This window comes from Hyperolius riggenbachi, chromosome 9, assembly GCF_040937935.1.
Source record: "Hyperolius riggenbachi isolate aHypRig1 chromosome 9, aHypRig1.pri, whole genome shotgun sequence".
Lineage (NCBI taxonomy): Eukaryota > Metazoa > Chordata > Amphibia > Anura > Hyperoliidae > Hyperolius > Hyperolius riggenbachi.
The window spans coordinates 277,183,001-277,203,123 of NC_090654.1; the positions used below are offsets into that span (position 1 = coordinate 277,183,001).

General features: G+C 45.7%; 1 protein-coding gene across 4 annotated transcripts in view; it reads right to left on the bottom strand.

Annotated features, from left to right (window-relative positions):
- Positions 1-20,123, bottom strand: part of TECPR2 (tectonin beta-propeller repeat containing 2) — a 131,732-nt gene that overhangs the window by 13,998 nt on the left and 97,611 nt on the right. For all 4 annotated transcript variants that reach the window (XM_068254631.1, XM_068254634.1, XM_068254633.1 and 1 more), the window contains 4 exons: positions 17,804-18,037; positions 5,354-5,502; positions 1,006-1,147; positions 736-885 (listed from right to left, as the gene is read on the bottom strand). In XM_068254631.1, coding sequence (XP_068110732.1) covers positions 736-885; positions 1,006-1,147; positions 5,354-5,502; positions 17,804-18,037 — 675 coding nt within the window. The remainder of the gene's footprint in view (positions 1-735; positions 886-1,005; positions 1,148-5,353; positions 5,503-17,803; positions 18,038-20,123) is intronic.

The window sequence follows — 20,123 nt, forward strand, 5'->3', positions numbered from 1 at the left end:
GGCTTCAGTCCTCCACATTCCATCTGTACAGAGCTGTCTGGTGCTAGCCAGAGGACACATGGCTAGCGGCCATCTTGATCGGCCATCTTGTCTGAATTGAAACAAAGGACATCCTCCATTTTGTTTGGATTTTAAATCTTGCAACTTGAAACCGTTTGCTTGGACTTGATGATTTTCCCACAAAAGGACATATTTCCACAAACCCTAAGTATTTTCTCCCTTTATATTTCATACTGGCTATTACTGTTTTAATAATTGTAGATTTCAATAATTGTCTGTATATATTAATTATTTATATTGCTGTGAATAAAAGACTTCCTCCAAGTCATTCACTGTTCCGCTACCCTGCTTTTCAGCCATACACAGAAACTGATCCCAGGTCTCTGGAGAGACGCTACTATTGGTTGTTTTTGGCTAGACAGAATACAGCGTGTTTTAACCGTTTTTATTCGCAGGATCAGTCAGGCAGTCGGGTCCACGGGCCCCTACCCGTGGTGGTGGCAGTATACCCTGAATCGTGTGTGAGTTGTAATTACCCGTATCTCACAGGCTCCCTTCTGGTTTGTCTGCGGTTTGTCCCAACGGTTCCTGCGCATTGACTGCGACCAGAGTTCGCACGATCCGTGCGCTGGCACCGTTTGGAAGGCCATTTGCGGTCTGACCACCAGGGTTCTTGTGACAGGCATGCTCTTGGAATTTCGAGTTCCTCACAGATACTGATATTTATGTTCTCACCTGTTAACCAGGACATATTTCCCGGGATCTTCTTCCAGTAGTCACCGGCGGCGTTCTTTTCCGTTATGCCGTAACGCCGGGCAATGTCGCCATTGGGACAAAGTGCCCAGACGGTCCTCGTGCTCACAGACAGCTGACAGGCCTGCAGTCCTATAGGTGGGTGGAGAGAGAGCAGAGGATCACATGACTAAGGTCCGGTTCACACTGGATGGATCAGTTTTTGATTGTCTCTGCAGGTCTCTTCTGATTGACTGCTATAAATAGGATTACCTGGCACATGTTCCCAGTCTGTCCCGACGGGCATCTCGTCTGTGATCCCCACCCGGACGTAGACGTTGCACTTGTTGTCCAGAGTCCACAGCATGTTGTCATTCGGGCTGGAGAAGACGCTGACCAAGCTGAACCCTACAGGCTGAAGAGTAAGACGTACGGTGAACAGGTTGTCCTTGTTATTGTTATCACGCATCTATATAGAACTGACATTTTCCACAGATCTTCACAGTGCACCAAACTATTCATGTCACTTCTGCTGGACCTCAGGGCTGGCACTACCAATCAGGCAAAGGGGACAACTCCTCCCCCCCTCCCCAACCACACTGCCATACTCCCCCCATCAGTTCTTCCTCAACAGCTCCTTGGGGCCCTGCACAATTTGTGTAAAGGATTCACCTGTCCATCCTGCTGCATGCATCTCTTTTAGACCCACTGCACATTATTGTGCAATAACATGCACAGGCCATCAGGTCATTGCGATGAGGCTGGCAGCGAGAGGAGGACAGGGAGCACTTAGAGAGCAGGACAGGTGAGTTGTAATCCTTATGCAAATTGTGCAGGGTGTCTGGAGAGCTGCTGGGAAGAGACCTGTGGGGTGTTTGGGATGTTGGTCCAGCAGCAAGGATGGGGGTGAGGGCCAGGATACCTTTGCGCCAGTCAATGCAGCACAAAGCTAAGCAACATTTGATTCCCACTGGCGTCCATCTCTGCTGGTCAATGTAGTACTATGCTTTGTAGCCATTGACTCTAGTCAATGCCCCTATGTTTCAATTTATGCAGTACAAATGTTTTCCAAGATGGTCTGTACTGCATTCGGTTTGGTTCACACATACTGTCCCGTTTCTGCATCAGTTTTACCTGACTGGGTGTGTTTTCACATAAATGTACATTTCCAGTCCACAGAAAACTGAAACAAAACTGACAGGACTGGATCGGAAAGGTACAAATGTACATGAACACATCCATAGAAACACAAACAAAAGTGATGCCAACTGTCAAAAACTGTCAGGACACCTTTTTATGTGTGAACACAGCCTTACTGCACTTATGACCTACTGGCACAGGAGCAATAATAATAATAATAATAATAATAAGACCAGTGACATAACTAAGGGTACACAGTGGCGTAACTAAGGAGCTTGGGGGCCCAGTGCAAGTGTTACATGGGGCCCCAACCACTGTATTGATATGGAGCCCCAAAACCTACCAAAGAAAGCTGCAGTGTCAGAGACGTGTAATCAGAGTAAGGAGACAGTTTGTTAAAGAGACACTTAAGCGAAAAATAAATAAATGATATAATGAATTGGTTGTGTAGTACAGATAATTACTAGAGCATAAGTAGCAAAGAAAATAATCTCATTTTTATCCTCCGTTATTAGAGAATGATGCAATGTTGTAAAAAACAATATATTTGCAGTTTACACAATACATTCAGCATTCTAAATGATTTCACAGAGCAGGCTAATGATCTTTTGAACTTTCCTCTGCAAAAATAAAAATACAGTGACTGACATTTGAGATAATGGACTTTCAAAGTGGCAGAGAGCTCTGTCTTCTGAAGTTTGAGAGCTCAGTGACGCTCTTTTGCATAGATAACTGGAGTTTCTTAACTCCTTCTGTACTGGAAACAATTTTAGACATAGCTCTCTGCTGCTAAGGTTTTATTTCTTAGCTGTACTACACATACAAATAGTTAGATCATAAGTTTATTTTCACTTCAGATTCCCTTTAAGGCTTGCCACTATACAATGCACATATAGGTGTCTCCATTACCAGCATAGCACTAATGCTGAGAAAAGCTAAGATGGATGGAGGAGGGCCCCTCTGGTCCAGGTGTCCCGTTGCGGCCACAACGCCACTGTTAGCCGTAGCCCCTGAACAAGCATGCAGCAGATCAAGTGTGACATTTTTGTAAGATCTGACAGGATTAGCTGCATGCTTGTTTCTGGTGTGATTCAGACACTACTGCAGCCAAATAGACCAACAAGGCTGCCAGGCAACTGGTACTGTTTAACCAAAAATAAATATGGCAGCCTCCATATTCTTCTCACTTCAGTTGTCCTTTAAGGGGCAGGAGAAAGAACAGCATCACAAATACTAATTTGACCAGTCTGCTGGAAGACTGTATATGGGATCTTTTGACACCTGTTTGCGGACGCTTTGCATGTGTGCAGGACGTCCGGCGGTTGTCAGAGGAGGTATTGAGCTGGATGTGGATTCAGACTTTGCATCTTCCTTGGCCTCCTGTCGGATGTCTGATCAGGGAGAATGAGCGGGAGACATGTGCCAGCATACTTTCCACATGAGCTCGTGCATTGTACCTGTGAGCTAATCCAGAGAGCTGCTGCATAGTCTGGAGAACAAGGGGGCTCTATTGTACATTCACACGCTGCTCATTCCACTGGTGCTAAATATAACCAGCTGCTCCATAACCTCACATGGTGCGAGGTATGCCGCTCTCACAAGGTGTCCCCTGCGTCTCACACAATCCAGAGGCACGCCAAACCGCTGTCACATGGTGTCCTCTGCATCTCACACAAGCCAGAGGCACGCCACGCTGCTCTCACACGCTGTCCCCTGCGTCTCACACAAGCCAGAGGCACACCACACCGCTCTCACACGCTGTCCCCTGCGTCTCACACAAGCCAGAGGCACGCCACGCTGCTCTCACACGCTGTCCCCTGCGTCTCACACAATCCAGAGGCACGCCAAACCGCTGTCACATGGTGTCCCCTGCGTCTCACACAAGCCAGAGGCACGCCACGCTGCTCTCACACGGTGTCCCCTGCGTCTCACACAAGCCAGAGGCACGCCACGCTGCTCTCACACGGTGTCCCCTTCGTCTCACACAAGCCAGAGGCACGCCAAACCGCTGTCACATGGAGTCCCCTGCATCTCACACAAGCCAGAGGCACGCCACGCTGCTCTCACACGGTGTCCCCTGCGTCTCACCCAAGCCAGAGGCACACCACACCGCTGTCACACGGTGTCCCCTGCGTCTCACACAAGCCAGAGGCACGCCACACTGCTCTCACACGGTGTCCCCTGCGTCTCACACAAGCCAGAGGCACGCCACGCTGCTCTCACACGGTGTCCCCTGCGTCTCACACAAGCCAGAGGCACGCCACGCTGCTCTCACACGGTGTCCCCTGCGTCTCACACAAGCCAGAGGCACGCCACGCTGCTCTCACACGGTGTCCCCTTCGTCTCACACAAGCCAGAGGCACGCCAAACCGCTGTCACATGGAGTCCCCTGCATCTCACACAAGCCAGAGGCACGCCACGCTGCTCTCACACGGTGTCCCCTGCGTCTCACCCAAGCCAGAGGCACACCACACCGCTGTCACACGGTGTCCCCTGCGTCTCACACAAGCCAGAGGCACGCCAAACCGCTGTCACATGGAGTCCCCTGCATCTCACACAAGCCAGAGGCACGCCACGCTGCTCTCACACGCTGTCCCCTGCGTCTCACACAAGCCAGAGGCACGCCACACCGCTGTCACATGGTGTCCCCTGCGTCTCACACAAGCCAGAGGCACGCCACGCTGCTCTCACACGGTGTCCCCTGCGTCTCACACAAGCCGCAAGTGCATATTAATGTATACAAAAGCTGCTTGAGGATTGCCAAGGTAAATTATTACCATGCAGAAAGGTCTAGTGGACTTGAAGGACAACTGAAGTGAGAGGGAAATGGAGGCTACCATATTTTATCCTATTAAAAACAATACCAGTTGCCTGGCAGCCTTGCTGATCTATATGACTGCAGTAGTGTCTGAATCAAACAGGAAACAAGCATGCAGCTAATCTTGTCAGACCTTAATGTCAGAAACATCGGATTTGCTGCAAGCTGGTTCAGGGTCTATGGCTAAAAGTATTAGAGGCAGAGGATCAGCAGGGCTGCCAGGCAACTGGTATTCCTAAAAGGAAATAGATATAGCAGCCTTCATATCTCTACAATTACAGTTGTCCTTTAAAGTGGACCTCGTGTAAAACTAAAACCCACACTGAGCACAGGCAACAGGTGTGGTTGGGAGGAGCCTCAGTGTGGCCTGAGGGGAACTCTGCTTCTACCTGTGCCACTGATACAATATATACATTATACACATTGCTAAATGCTCATGGCAATGTGTGTAGCATAAACGAACACTAATAATTTCAGAAAGCAGAAGTGACATGTGATCAGGAGCCAATCAGCATGGCTTCTGTCAGCTGTCAGAGCGCACAAGACTGCTGTAAATCTATTTTACCCAGCACCCCAAAAACGCATAGCAGTTATGACTATGGGTGGTCCTTCAGTGGTTAAGATGTACACAGGCGACAAATCAGTGAGGGCGGGGCCGGTTACCTGGATGGGCGGCTCGATCATGATCCACGCTGGCAGCATCATGCTGGGATTGAGCGGCTGGGTTCCGACCCGGAAGTAAACAACCCCACTGGTGTCGCAGGCCCAGATGTTCTGATTACCGCAGGACAGGCTGCACAGCCTCACCGGCCCTGGAGAGACACAAGCAGGATAAAGCAGGCTCCGGATAACAGCACTACAGACACACCTCTACAGTGGGGAAATGCAAAGTATAAATAGTAACTGAAACCTGCATAGTTGGAGAAGTCTGTCCTAGTCAGGGCTGACTGTACATAGACTGGGGCTCTGGGCTAAATTATCAGGGGCCTTAAGCGAAACTCAACTTAGCTTCTGCCAGATAGTAATCATCCACGTCTCGTTTTTGGACATCAATTCTACATTTAAAAAACTGCTCCTGTATGCTCTTGGATGTAGAATGTATAGGTGGCCATTAACCACTTAGTGACATGCAGACGTATTAAAACGTCCTGCTGGAGCCTCTTAACCTCTCTGGCGGTCAATTGATTTGCGACCGCACGGCCGTGGGAGGTTTTTTTAGCCTAATTTTTTTTCATGTAGCTAGCCTATCGCTAGCTACACGATTTCCCCCCTCCCTGCGGCGTCCCTCCCATCCCTCCGATCGCCACCGGCGTGCTTGCCCATAAGGAAATCCCGTTCTGAACGGGATTTCCTTTAGGGCTTCCCCGTCGCCATGGTGACGAACGGAGTGACGTCATCGATGTCCCGATCCACCCCATAGCGCAGCCTGGCGGCGATTGGCCAGGCTGCACAAGGGGTATGTGGGGGGGGGGGGGCCCTGTAACGCGGTGGGTAGCGGCGCATCGGCGGCGATCAGGCGTGTTAAAAATAAAAAAAATAGCCAAATCGGCCCACCAGGGCCTGAGAAATCCTCCGCGGCGGCATACCCCGAGCTCAGCTCGGGATTACCGCCAAGAAGGTTAATGGCTCCAGGACGTTTTGAAACGTCATGCACTGCTGCTGTGCGCGCTCCCGTGCACACTACCGCATGCATTCATGTGCACGTGAAAATAGTGAAAAAACCCACCCAGAAAAAAAAAAAAAAAAAAAAAAACCACAATACACCTTAATTTCCAAATACTACATTGTCACCATACTTTGTACTAGGGACATAATTAAAATCTTGTGATAACCAGGACAAAAATAGGCAGATAAAATGTGTGGGTTTTATGCACAGTAGCAGTGTTTATATTAAAACTATAGGGGATGAAATTGGAGAAATTGTGTATTTTTTCTTGTTTTTCCCTTTAAAATGCATAGAAAATAAAGTAATTACTGAAAACCAATATCAACCTCAAAAAGCCCAATTGGTGGTGAAAAAAACAACATATAGATCATTTCATTGTGATTAGTAGTGATTAATTGGCTATTGGCAAATGAAAAGGATGAGCACTGAAAGGTGAAAATCGCTCGTCCGTTAGGGTAAAAACCAAACAAAAAAACAAAAAAAATTGACATACTCCAAAAACACCACGTTTTAAGGGTATATTCCTACTTCCTCAGGCATGAAACAATGAAGTATTGTTCTGATACATCTTTGTTGTCTCTGGTTTTCAGTTAAATACTCCATTGTTTCATGCCTGAGGAAGCAGGAATATCCCTGTAAAACGTGTTGCAACCCCCTGTTTTTGGAGTATGTCAATATACGTTTTTTGAAAACTGACAGTTTCAGGTCTGCTTTGTGGAGGAGAGTCCACCGCTGCCTCCATAGCAAATTTTAAGTTTTTTTTAACGAGTTTTATCCTGTTGGCGCCTCCGTTCACCGTCTACGATACTTGTGTCCACCCCTGGTGGAGGGGTGATCTACCCCTACTTTCCGATCTACAGAGAGCGACTTCTTAATCCTGGGTGGGGACAGGTCTCATCTCCCCACCTGCCTTTACAGTGGTTGCCTATAGGGTAACGCTGGTGAGTATTACTTTACTTACCTTAATTTTTCACTCTTATCCAGTACATACTACACTATATTGGGCTCTCTGTTTTTTCTTTTGTAATTATATTTATGCTACTACTCAAAATGACTTTTTTAAAGCTATCCCATAGTTTAATTTTTATATTTAAACATTTACAAACTAGGTTGTGTGGTCTCTGCTCAGTACCAGCTGTCAATAGTTCATGTATTTTAGCCCTCTCTGTGCTCAGAAGTTGTATTCTGCCAGGAAAACTTTTATGGCTTTAATTTTCTTATCAGCGAAGTTACTATATTACCGACAAGGTACCCACAAGACCCCCCCTCCACAAATCTTCTCAGGTTTACTTTAAACTTTGGATGATCGGTTCTCAGATTCGAAATGATTCGCAAATGATTGTTCAAGCTCACTAACAAAACTGCTATCGAATTTGATCAGACTATTATGTATAGCGTAAAGATGCACTTTACATTTTTCAGTCAGGGTTATTCTAAGCTCTGGCCTTTACTTTGCGGCTATTCAGGAATAAATTCAAAGCTCTATAAAGGAAGTGTTACAATAGGATTCAGAGGCACAGCAAAGGAATCTTGCAGCCAGCATGCTGTATGCACAATACCTGACAGACACAGATAGAAATCTCACAGGCAGTTGTATGAGCAGCACTGCACAGGATAAACCCGTTCTGCTGTATTGTCCGACATGACTCGCCTGTTGTCTGCTGCCCATTTCTCGGTTGCCAGGCAACCATCACCAGCACCTTTCATTAGGGCTGGGGATATTGACAGAGGCCTACGTGCTGCTCACAAAGTGTGGTTTTTAATATAAAAGGCAGGAATCCACTTCCCTCATGTCGGTTAGTAACCTTGCTGGGGCGACACCCCCAAACAAACAGCCCACGCTGTCCAGTCAGGTCTCATTTCACAGGGAGTGGCTTTACACACAATGGGGGAGACTTTGCTGCAGGCATAACAGCCAAATGCTGCCTGTGGCATTCCTGCATAGGTCAGGGGTTAAAGGGATACTCCGCTTTATACATTCATGAACGAAAGGCTAGAACAGTCCCTCAGCACTTTATTGGGATCACCTGTGCATCTGCTTATTCACACATGCAATCAGTGCAATGCGTACATATTTAATCACCACTAAGGGACGGTTTTACATGGGCTTCTGCAGGATGGCTGGCAGCTGCTTATTTAGACGGTGCTAACACACAATTTTTCAACTTGCATATAGTAGAAGTGCCCACAGCTTATGAATACAGGTTATCCCCAATGAGATGGGGGCTTTAGGCCCTTTCTTAACCTGAATGTGCCCATAAGACAAACCAATGTGCCAACTCTGTCCCTGTCAGGGCTGTGGAGCCGGTACAAAAATCATCTGACTTAAGACTCCTCAGTTTATGAAACCTCCAACACAACACTAACTCCAGGTACCTAAAATTGCTCCGACCCCTTCAACTCCAACTCCACAGCCCTGGTACCTCCTTTGTGCCTCTAGTGTCCCCCGCTGTTCCCCCCCCCTGCCCCCCTCCCCCCCCCACCCCACACACAGTGTCACCTTTGTCCCTCTTTGCCCTCAGTGTACTGAAGTAAAATTACATTTTCCGTTAAAAAAAAAAAAATTAAAAAGATCTTTTCCCACTTGTTCCGACTGAATCAAATTTCACATTTTCAGGCCGTTCGTATTGGAGGGTCTTCTGCAAGTCGGATGTTAGTAAGTCAGGGACTATCTGCACAACAAGGCAAGCTATCACTACACGGAGGTGGTGTATTGGCTAACCAAAACTGGACAGGTGTGCGCATCCATAGTAGGAATGTGCAGCTGACAAATCTGAAGAAGTTGTGTGACATCATCATGGAACAGAATCTCAAAGTAACATTTTTAACAACCTGTGGATTCTCATTCCAGGCCCAGAAAAAACTGGACAGAAACCGTCCTTAATTTTGTTCCCTTAATTTTGTTCCCAGTGTCCAAAAGGAGTGCTTTGTGTAGAGCAGGTTTCTATGGGACACATTTACTAAGATAACGCCTGTAGGGATTGTCAATGAGAGGCTAATAATTCTGAATGGATATAGTTGGAAATGGAGCAATCAGACTGCAGCAGCGGAGGCCAGATAGCCAGTTGCCATGCAGGGACCGGAGAGGGTTCCTTGAAAAAAAACTGAAAAGCTCCCAAGTCAGGAATACTACAGATTCTGTGTGAACACGGAGGACCACAAGGGTATATCAGCTTTGCATCCTAACCTCAGCCACAACGGATTCAGGGAATTCGACATGGAGATTATCTGAGTGAATGCGGATGTCACAGGTTATGGCATGTGCACAGTCAGCCAATCACACCACAGTGGTTCTATAAGTTCTGGCACACACATAGGAATCAGCATTGGCCAGCAGCCTGGACAAAGTGCTGGATGACTGTGGATAACGTTATGTCAGAAGACCCTCTACAATGCTGGTACAGGAATGAGCATACATGGAAAGCCTTGTAAACAGCCACATTTGTACTTTAAAGCAGACCTGAACTTTGACAGGAGAGAAGGAGAACACAGAGAAATTCACCCTGTGTCCATACTGCATTTGTTTAAAGAGAACAGTCTAATTCTTCCTTCACAGCAAGTAATGAGCTAGTGTTATTTGAGCTCCCAGCTGTCTGCCAAGTTGTGAGCCAATATGTAAACACAGGAAGTTAACCATTTCTGTGCTCCCAGCAAACTAAAAGGTTAATACATGCTCTTATAATATATGTCTGGACTATTGTAACATACTACTTTGTGGACTACCAACTTACAGACTGGCCCCACTCCAATCTGTACTGAATTCAGCTGCTGGTCTCATTCATCTCTCTTCTCGCTCCTCCTCTGCTGCTCCTCTCTGTCAAGCTCTTCATTGGCTACCAATTAACCAGAGGATCCAGTTCAAACTCTCAACCCCAACCTACAACCTACTCTCAACCCTAACCTACAAAGCTCTCCACAAATCTCTCACCCCTGTACATCTCACTAGTTTCCAGATACCAACCGCAATCTCAGATCTGCACCTGACCTATTGTCCTCTAGAAATATCTTCTCGGATACACCAATATAAGATTTCACACATGCTTCCCCCTCCTCTGGAATCACCTGCCACAACACATCTGTCACTCTTTAACCTTTCAGATCTTTAAAACGCTCCCTCAAAGCTTACTTTTTCCGGCAAGCATACACTGAAGCGAAATTTTTTTTTACACAGCTAAGAAATAAAGCATTAGGAGCAGAGACAGAAGTCTAATATTTATTTCTAGTACAGGAAGAGTTAAGAAACTCCAGTTATCTATGCAAATAGCCATTGAGCTCTGTGACTTTGAAAGTGGTGGAGAGCTCTGACTTCTGATTAGGTTATCTCAGCTGTATTGTGTTTTTCTTTTGCAGAAAACAGTACAGGACAGGTCAAAAGTTCACTGCCTGTTCTGCAAAAACTTTTACAATGCTGATTAATGTGTAAACTGCAAGTATTAGAGAATGATGCAATGTTATAAAAAAAAAGATGTATAACTGAAAATAAAAATATGAGAATATTTTCTTTGCTACTAATGTTCTAGTAATTAACCGTACTACACAACCAATTCATCAGATCATATTTTTTTCGCTTCAGTGTCTCTTTAAGCCTTTCCCCCTTTGACCTCTGACCAAGTTGTACTTTGAACTCATCACCAGAAGTGCTGTTGCTGGATCTAGTTCGGCACTGCGTCAACCTATGTGAATCAAAGCATCGTATTGTGGATACGTGGATTGATCCCCTCCAGCATCACACTGCACCTCATAATTATGCAATTGCCGGGGCAGAGCTAAAGTGCAGGCAGAAGTTTAGGCCCCTCACCCTGCTGCAGGCACCTCCTGGGGAAGTATAAAAGAGCACATTATAATAGGGAGTACTGTAACAAGAAGCATTAATTAGGGGGTTCAGGAGACAGTATAATGAGTGGCAGTGTAATTGGAGGTAGTGCAATAAACACCCACACATACTTTTAAAGGCCATGCGTTATCCAAAATAAATGCTGGGTTTCCTCAAGATCAAAAAATTGTTTGCAGGGTTCCTCCAGGGTAGAAAGGTTGAGAAATGCAGAGCTACAGAAACAAAAATGCAAACCATTTCTATGCTCCATGCTCATCACTGTGCCTCGGTCGCCACCTTCAGTTCGGTTTTCTACTGGAATTCCTGGGAATGACTGCTGGCCTGATCACCTGGTCAATCTAAAGCAGTTGGCTGAAAGTGTAATGGTTAAGGGCTCTGCCTCTGACACAGGAGACCAGGGTTCGAATCTCGGCTCTGCCTGTTCAGTAAGCCAGCACTAATTCAGTAGGAGACCTTTGGCAAGTCTCCCTTACACGGCTACTGCCAACAAAGCGCGCCCTAGTGGCTGCTGCTCTGCTCTGGCGCTGTGAGTCCGCAAGGAGAAAAGCGCAATATAAATGTTATTTGTCTTGTCTTGTCTAAAGGTCGCCACGAATGGTCCAATTGTTAGCGAAAATCGTTTGAGCGAACAGAAATTCTGATCGGAAGAGAAGTATTGTAATACATCGTTCACTACACCATCAACGAACTAATCTTTGCTTCCTATCACAACCAACAGGAAAATCCAAATTTTGGTTCGATGAAAATTCATTCGGGCGACATTTTTTTCACTCATTCATAATCGATTGTGTCCACCAATGCAGATTTACAACCAGTCCGATCAGATTTTTCGCTAGAAATTGGACTGTTAGTGGCCACCTTTAGGGCTGATTCACACTACAAGAGCTTTTTAGAGATTTTAAAAGCTCTTGCTAATGCTAAGGGGGATTTTTACAAAATCACATCTCTCCAACACACATTTAGGGTAACATTAGCAAGAGCTTTTAAAATCACAAAGTGCTTAGAAAAGCGCTTGTAATTTGAACAAGCCCTTAATTGACATACCAACCTGCTAACTGCAGACAGGATAGAAAGCTCCATTGTAGTTTCAAGCACATTTTCCCAGTAAGTAAAGGTATTCTGGCCACCACAGCTTCTATTCACTTATTTTGATCGCTATTAAGATTTGCCACGCTTAATTTAAGGTAGCCATACATCTAGCAATGATGGGCAGATTTTACCAAGAGACAAATCACTCTAATCGATTCGATTAGAGAGAGATCTGTTGGCGGTCCATACACCGCTGGCTGATTCCCGATCAGTTTCATGCTGAAATTGTTCCAGAATCAGCCACTGTGCCTCCTAATGTCAAATTCCCCCCACGCCCCACGTGGTATCCACATGCCCCGTGTGGTTGCCGTCGAATACGTGGCCAAGTGTGACATCACATACACTCCCACGTTACTCCAGCAACCACGTGAGGCGCAAGTAGGTTGCAGATAGAGCCCGAAGAATGAGACAGGCAGGTAAAGTATAGTAAAAAAGACAGGAAACCACAATCGAGAGCCCCCAATAGTGTATTATTGATGATAAAGGAATGCCAAGGTAGCAGCAAATAGAAATATACTCACAAGTATGGGATGGCAGGTTCAGGAAACCACTTAAAGCACTTATGGGGATATTAGGCCTGTCCCCACTCAGGCTAAGAAGTCGCCCTCTGTAGAAGGAAAGAAGGGGTTTTCACCCATCCACCAGATGGATAACAATAATTCCAATGGAAACAGAGGTGCCAGCAGAGTAAAAATTGATCATAGGCAAAAAGAGGTAAAGTTGGTGGGCAAGAATGGACTCAACCCCCCCAAAACCAAAAACACAACCACTATGTATGGTTTAAACAAGATTTAATTTGTACTCCAGAACAAATGCAACGAGTTTTGCTGGTCTCTAGCCCGCTTCCTCCGGCAATAACACAGATAGGAGTAACTCAAGAAATTGTGTAGCCAAGTACAGCGCCTCTGTGACTTGGCTTCACAATTTCTGAATTACTCCTGTCTGTATTATTGCCTGAGGCAGCGGGCTATAGACCCACGAAACGCGTTGCACTTGTTCTGGAGTACAAATTAAAGAGAACCCGAGGTGGGTTTGAAGATTATTATCTGCATACAGAGGCTGGATCTGCCTATACAGCCCAGCCTCTGTTGCTATCCCAAACCCCCCTAAGGTCCCCCTGCACTCTGCAATCCCTCAAATCACAGCCACGCTGCTGACAAACAGCTTGTCAGAGTGGCTGTGCTTATCTCTATAGTGCCAGTCTGCTGCTCTCCCCGCCTCCTGCAGAACTCCAGTCCCCGCCTGCATCCCTTCCCTCCCTGCTGATTGGAGGGAAGGGACGGGGGCAGGGACCGGAGCTATGCAGGAGGCGGGGGAGCATCTGAGACTGACACTACAGATGTAAACACAGCCTCACAGCACGGCTGTGATTTATGGGTGATTGCAGAGTGCAGGGGGACCTTAGTGGGGTTTGGGATAGCAACAGAGGCTGGGCTGTATATGCAGATCCAGCCTCTGTATGCAGATAACATTCTTTAAACACACTTCGGGTTCTCTTTAAATAGTTTAAATCATACATAGTGGTTGTGTTTGGTTATGGGGAGGCAAGTCCATCCTTGCCCCCTAACTTTTATCTCTTTTTACCTATGATCAATTTTTACTCTGCTGGCGCCTCTGTTTCCATTGCCGGTAAAGTATAGTGCACATTTGACATTCGGGGCAGCGTCGGGGGTTTTATTGCATTTTTCGCTCGTCCCAATATCGCTTGCCATTATTGGCATGCACCCAATCGACAACAACGGCCTGACATCTTGCAGCTTGTCCGATCAATACATGTGACCAATTGCGTTGCGAAATAGGCTGCATCGTTGATCGGGCATGCTCTCGATAATGATGGAATTGGATGGTCGATCGGCTGCCAAGTCCAGAGATGTATGGCCACCTTTAGGGTTTAGTGGAGTTTCAGTCCATTGCTTCCCCTGGGAGCCCACAGAGATCTCCCTTCCTTAGTTTTTAGCGCAGCTTGTGTCTCCTCTGGGTGGGCTGACACGCCAATAATATTCAATAACTGTTTGTCAACATGAGACGCTATAAATAGATTTAAAGTAGTAAACCACATGCAAGCCTCCCCGGAGGAGGCATATTTCAGTCCCTTAAACACGCTGTCCTCAAAAATGACATTCCAGTGACCGACCTCGGGTTACAAAGCCACCCGAGTCCTGCGCGCCTGGCTGCGACGTGTGACTCGGAGCTAAGATATCGCTGACTGTCACATGAGTCCCCAGCTGTTGATATGCGTCGGACAAGCGTCACCGGCCTCCTGGTTATCAAATGTCACTCGCAGAGCACGCCGGCCGTCCCGCGTCCCCAAACAGGCACAGCGTGGGAAACGTTCTGTCGTGATGAGCAGGAGGGGGTAAGAAGCAGGGATCTGTGTGTGAAGTAGTGACAGCTATGTGCGTTTTTCAGCTACAGAGAGAGTGAAGCTGTGGCAGGGACAGCAGCCTCTGACGCTGCAGCCAGTAAGTGGAGAAGGAAGGCTAAGTTTAGCCGCCTGATACCGATAGTGTAACCTTACACAAATGTCATTCTGCAGATATAGCCTGCTGACGGCACAGAGCAAATATTGGGTTTACACAACAGACGAAAAAGTGGCTCATCAGCGTTCTGCACCTACAAACTATCTGCGGCAGACGCACAACAAGACCAAGATTATTTCACAACAAACAAACTCTGTATGGATCCATCACTCTTTTAGGGTGAAGACACCCCCCCCCCCCAAAAAAAAAATTGCCTCTTTAAAAGAAACAGAGGTGTGTGAGACCTATGGAAGCTGCCATATTTATTTCCTTTTACACCATACCAGTTGCCTAAATCACACGCCCAAAACAAGCATGCAGCTAATCTTGTCAGATTTATCAAAGTCATCTGATCAGCAGGCTTGTTCAGGGTCTGTGGCTTAAAGGATACCCAAAGTGACATGATGCGATAGACATGGGTATGTACAGTGCCTAGCACACAAATAACTATACTGTGTTATTTTTCCATCTCTGCCTGAAAGAGTTAAATATCCGGTATGAAAGTGGCCGACTCAGTCCTGACTCAGACAGGAAGTGACTACAGTGTGACCCTCACTGATAAGAAATTCCCCTTTTTATCTCCTTCTTGCTCTCATAAGCCATTTTCTGCTAGGAAAGTGTTTTATAGCTGGAATTTCTTATCAGTGAGGGTCACACTGTAGTCACTTCCTGTCTGAGTCAGGACTGAGTCGGCCACTTTCATACCGGATATTTAACTCTTTCAGGCAGAGAAAGGAAAAAAAAAGGAACACAGCATAGTTATTTGTGTGCCTGGCACTGTACATGCACATGTCTATCTCATCATGTCACTTCGGGTATGAAGTGAGAAGCAGAGAGGAGCTCCAGATGAATTCCGAATGGGTTTCATTCAGAATTCATCCAGACAATTAGTTACGGTGACCATACGTCCCGCCTTACCCGGGACAGGTCCCGGATTCGGGGTCCCCTGTCCCAGTCTGTGCTAGGTCCCGGGAAACGTCCTGCTTTTAGCTGCGTCCCGGACTCTGGCCACCGTACTATTGCATGAACTGGCCGTGCCAGTTCATAGCCTGCAGCCCCGCTCCAGCCTGCATAGTCTTCTGGGAGGCAGAGCAGGGCTACGGGAAGATGGCGTCCGAAGCCCTGTACTGGAGACTGTTTGTGTCTCCTGTACAGTGCTTCAGGCGCCATCTTCCTGTAGCCCTGCTATTCCATTGAGCACGGGAGATTGCAGGAGGATCGTCCGGGGAGCTGCGCGCCAGAGGCCGGCCGGGAGAGGGGACTTCCGTCAGGTAAGTACATTTTTTTTTTTTTTTGCTGAATGCCCAAATTGCGTTTATTTTCTGCTAAAATGTGGCCCAAATTGCGTTTGTTTTTTGCTGAAATGTGGCCCAAATTGTGTGCATTTTTGCTGAAATGTGGCCCAAATTGCATGTATTTTTTGCTGAAATGTTGCCCACATTGCGTTTATTTTCTGGTGTCTGGGGTAACTGTTGCTGCATTTATTATTTAATGGTCATAGTTGGCTATATTTGCTGCTTTGGGGTTAAGCTCGGCCCATACAATGTCATGGCCATGCCCATTTTTCGACGCAGGAACGCCACCCAATACCCCCCACACCCATTTTTCGGGGAACACCCCCAAGTCCCAGGTTGGACCCAGAAAAATTTGGTCACTGTAAATTAGTGCAGCTGAGCGGATGGGTGAGGGAGGGTCAACTTAGCTAGGCTGCAGACTTCTGTAATTCGTCCCACGCTGTGTTCCAAGTCACGTCATGTGACTACCACGCTTCCTCCTTTAACCCGGAAGGAGGAAGCAGTGTTGGTAGTCATGTGACTGCAAATTGGAACGCAATGTGGGACGGATTAAAGAAGACTGCAAGCCTGGGTAAGTTAACCCTCCCTCACCCGCCCACTCAGCTGCACTAATTATCTGGATGAATTCTGAATGAAACCCATTCCCAAAATATCCGGAGCTCATCTCTGATGAGAAGTATAATATTATCATTATTAATAATATTTAACATTAACATTATTAATAATATTTATATGGTGCCAACATATAAAGCACTGGCTGAGTGTAAATGACCTTGGGGTGATGTCAAATTGTGGAGAATTGCTGGTAAATTCTATTCAATTGCTTTACCCTTAAACCATGACCCTTTAACCAGCTACCCCATCATGGGAAGAGCAACTACGTCCCCAAAAATTGAGCTCTTAGGGACGTAGATCCTCGTCCCTGTCCGTTTGTGGATGCGTGCGCCTTCTTCTCCCCGCAGTAGTGCACAGATTAGTGAATGGGATCATATCCATATGTTCCTAAACCCAAGTGTTTAAAGTTCAAATTATTGCTGTGGCTACAAGCATTAGTAATCATTCCATTGTAAATGACAGTAACTAATTTCCGGCTGGCTGGAATGCAGCTTTAGCTGCACTCTAACCAGAAACGAACATTTGTGGGGACATCTAGTGACCAAAAATGATTACAACAAAAAAAATAAAACAAAAATGAAATATACATTTCCTAGCCTTATAACAAACCCATTAATTATGCTCCCTCCCTAAAGTCACTAAAGTGATCGAATTTAAAAAAAACAATACATAATGTTAGGTTAGGGACTTGGCTTTTAAAATATGTAAGCTATTTTTAAAATAAAGTCCCTAAAAGCTGAGGATGGAGAATTCTATTGATCACAGTGGACAAATGGGACACAGGAGGTGAGAAATGGATTGAGGAGTAGACCACACAGGAGGTAAGTATGACCTGTGTATGGTTATTCTGACTATTTTCAGTTCAGGTTCTCTTTAAAGCAAACCTGAAATAAAAATAAACTTATGATATAATGAATTGTATGAGTAGTACAGCTAAGAAATAGAACATTAGTAGCAAAGAAGAGAGTCTTCTATTGTTTTCCAGTACAGGAAGAGTTAAAAAACATCATTTGTTATCTATGAGATGCTCTATTTGCTTTTGGAAAGGTTAGTAGTTTTGGGTGGATTCCCAGGCCTGCCATTGGTCAGACTTACCCAGCTGAGAGAGGTCCAGCTTGGTCCAGTGCATGCCGGTTGGGCAGGACTTGGACAGCGTCCTGATGAGTACGGATCCATAGCCATCCAGAGCCCACACGGCATCCGTGCAGGCCGACATGTGCACCATCTCTGCGTCCGGCGGCAGCTGCACAGTGGAGGGACGGTAGGGAGACGCCAGGTCGCTCAGACAGAACAGATCTTTCCGGCTCTGAGAAATCCACAGGACGTTCCCTTAGGGGGTGAAGAAGAAAACAAGGGTGAAGATTCCATTATGGCCCAGAGTTCACTGCTGCACTCTGAGACTTTAAGAGAAACTCCGACCAAGAATTGAACTTTATCCCAATAAGTAGCCGATACCCCCTTTTACATGAGAAATCTATTCCTTTTCACAAACCAGCCCATCAGGGGGCGCTGTATGGCTGATATTGTGGCGAAACCCCTTCCACAAGAAACTGAGGACCGTGGTACTCCTGGCAGTTTCCTGTCTGTGAACCTTGTTGCATTGTGGGAAATAGCTGTTTCCAACTGCCAAAAAAAAGCATGCAGCAGCTACATCACCTGCAACAGTAAAAATGTCACCATGTAATAAGTGTCAGAATGTAAATCAGGGATTTAAGAGTTTTTTTTTTTTACAATGGGCAAACACTGACAATCATTTATAGATAATTATAGTAAAAATTATGAAGCACTTTTTTTTCTACATTATTTTCACTGGAGTTCCTCTTTAAAGTGGAGTTGAACTCAGAACTTCCGCACTGCTGTAAAAGATAAGCAACAGCATAACCTTTAAAGAAAAGCATTTTTTGTTACAGTTGATATAAATCCTGCAATAAATCTGCAGTGTGTCTACTTCTTGCTTTCATGGAAGCAGACATATTGTTAACCTCCTGTGTTTACAAATCAGCTGCTCTGCTGAAGCAGAGAAGATTTCTGAGCTGACAACTAAGATCAAATTACAGCTTGTGATTAGACACAGATAAGGGGGAATTAGACAGGCTAAACTCTCTAAATACACACATGATGCATTCCTCTATGCTGTCCTCCTGTCCAAGAGTTCAGGGCCACTTTAAGGTGCCCATACACTTGTCAATTGTCCCCAGCTGATTAAATTATGGTCAAATCTGCCCTGAGATCCAGCAAAACTATTGATTCAATTTTAAAAACCAGTGCAGGCATACTGTAGATCAGATGTAAAGTGCACCCAAACACTAAACATTGAAGGCTAACCAGCCGTTGCCAACCCAGATTTTGCAACAAACGCTGGTTATTTATTGCACAACTTTTGATCACTCTGGACAGAAAGATCTTGCTGAAAAGGGAGGCAGATGAGAGGGACGGTAGATTTCGGGGAGACTGACAGGAGTCGTTCCCCCCCCCCCCCCCCCCACACCACTCTCTCAATTTAAAATGTGCTTCGCACTATTTCAAAGGGGTTCTTGTGGTTTTTATGATTTTGCAGATGTCCTTTAGTTTTGCAAACAATTGAAAAACTCTGCATTTACACTATAAATCGCAATAAGTTTTGCGTGGGTGATTTTACCGTGATAAGCGCAATAATATCACTGCTCACACTTCCACGATTCAAAGCGATCGCTGTCAGTGCTTAATAAAGCATTGTACCAAGATTGCTCCAGAATCAGGGCAAAACACTGCAGGTAACCCATTTAGCAATTACCGCTAATCGCAAATTGCCCACGATTAGTGCCAATCGCCGCAGTGAGATCATGGCCATATACTTTCTATTGCAGCGCTAGCGCCTCGGCAATTAGTGGGAATCACCCACTAATCGCTCAAGTGCGAACGGGCCCTTGGGGAACGTGCATACATCCAATTTTGATTCACCGATTGTTCGCTAATTTTTCCCCGATTGTAGAGCCCTCATACTACGCAGAGGTGGTAAAATTGCCCAATCAAATTGCACTTACCAGTTGAAATTGCACGTGCGTTCCAGGCATAAGGCCCATACATGTTTTTTCTTGAATACTCTCCCAGGTGATATTTTAACACCTGGTCAATAAAATGATTTTCATCCACCAGTAAGCAAGAAATTGCTCAACAGAATTTTGATACTACAGCACTTTTTAATTCACCTAGTTTTGATTACTTTATCAATTTTAAATTACTAAAAAAAAAAAAAAAAAAAAAAAAAAAAAAAGTTTAAATAAGGGCCTAGATGCAGATCATGTGCCAATTTTCAGTTTTTGCTTAGATTTAGTTGCTTCAGTTCTAAAAAGGGATTACAGTTCTAGGAGTTCCTAATAATAATTTCAAGTTGATGCAATGTTTAGGCTTCCCCTATGCAATCTATGTAGTTTGA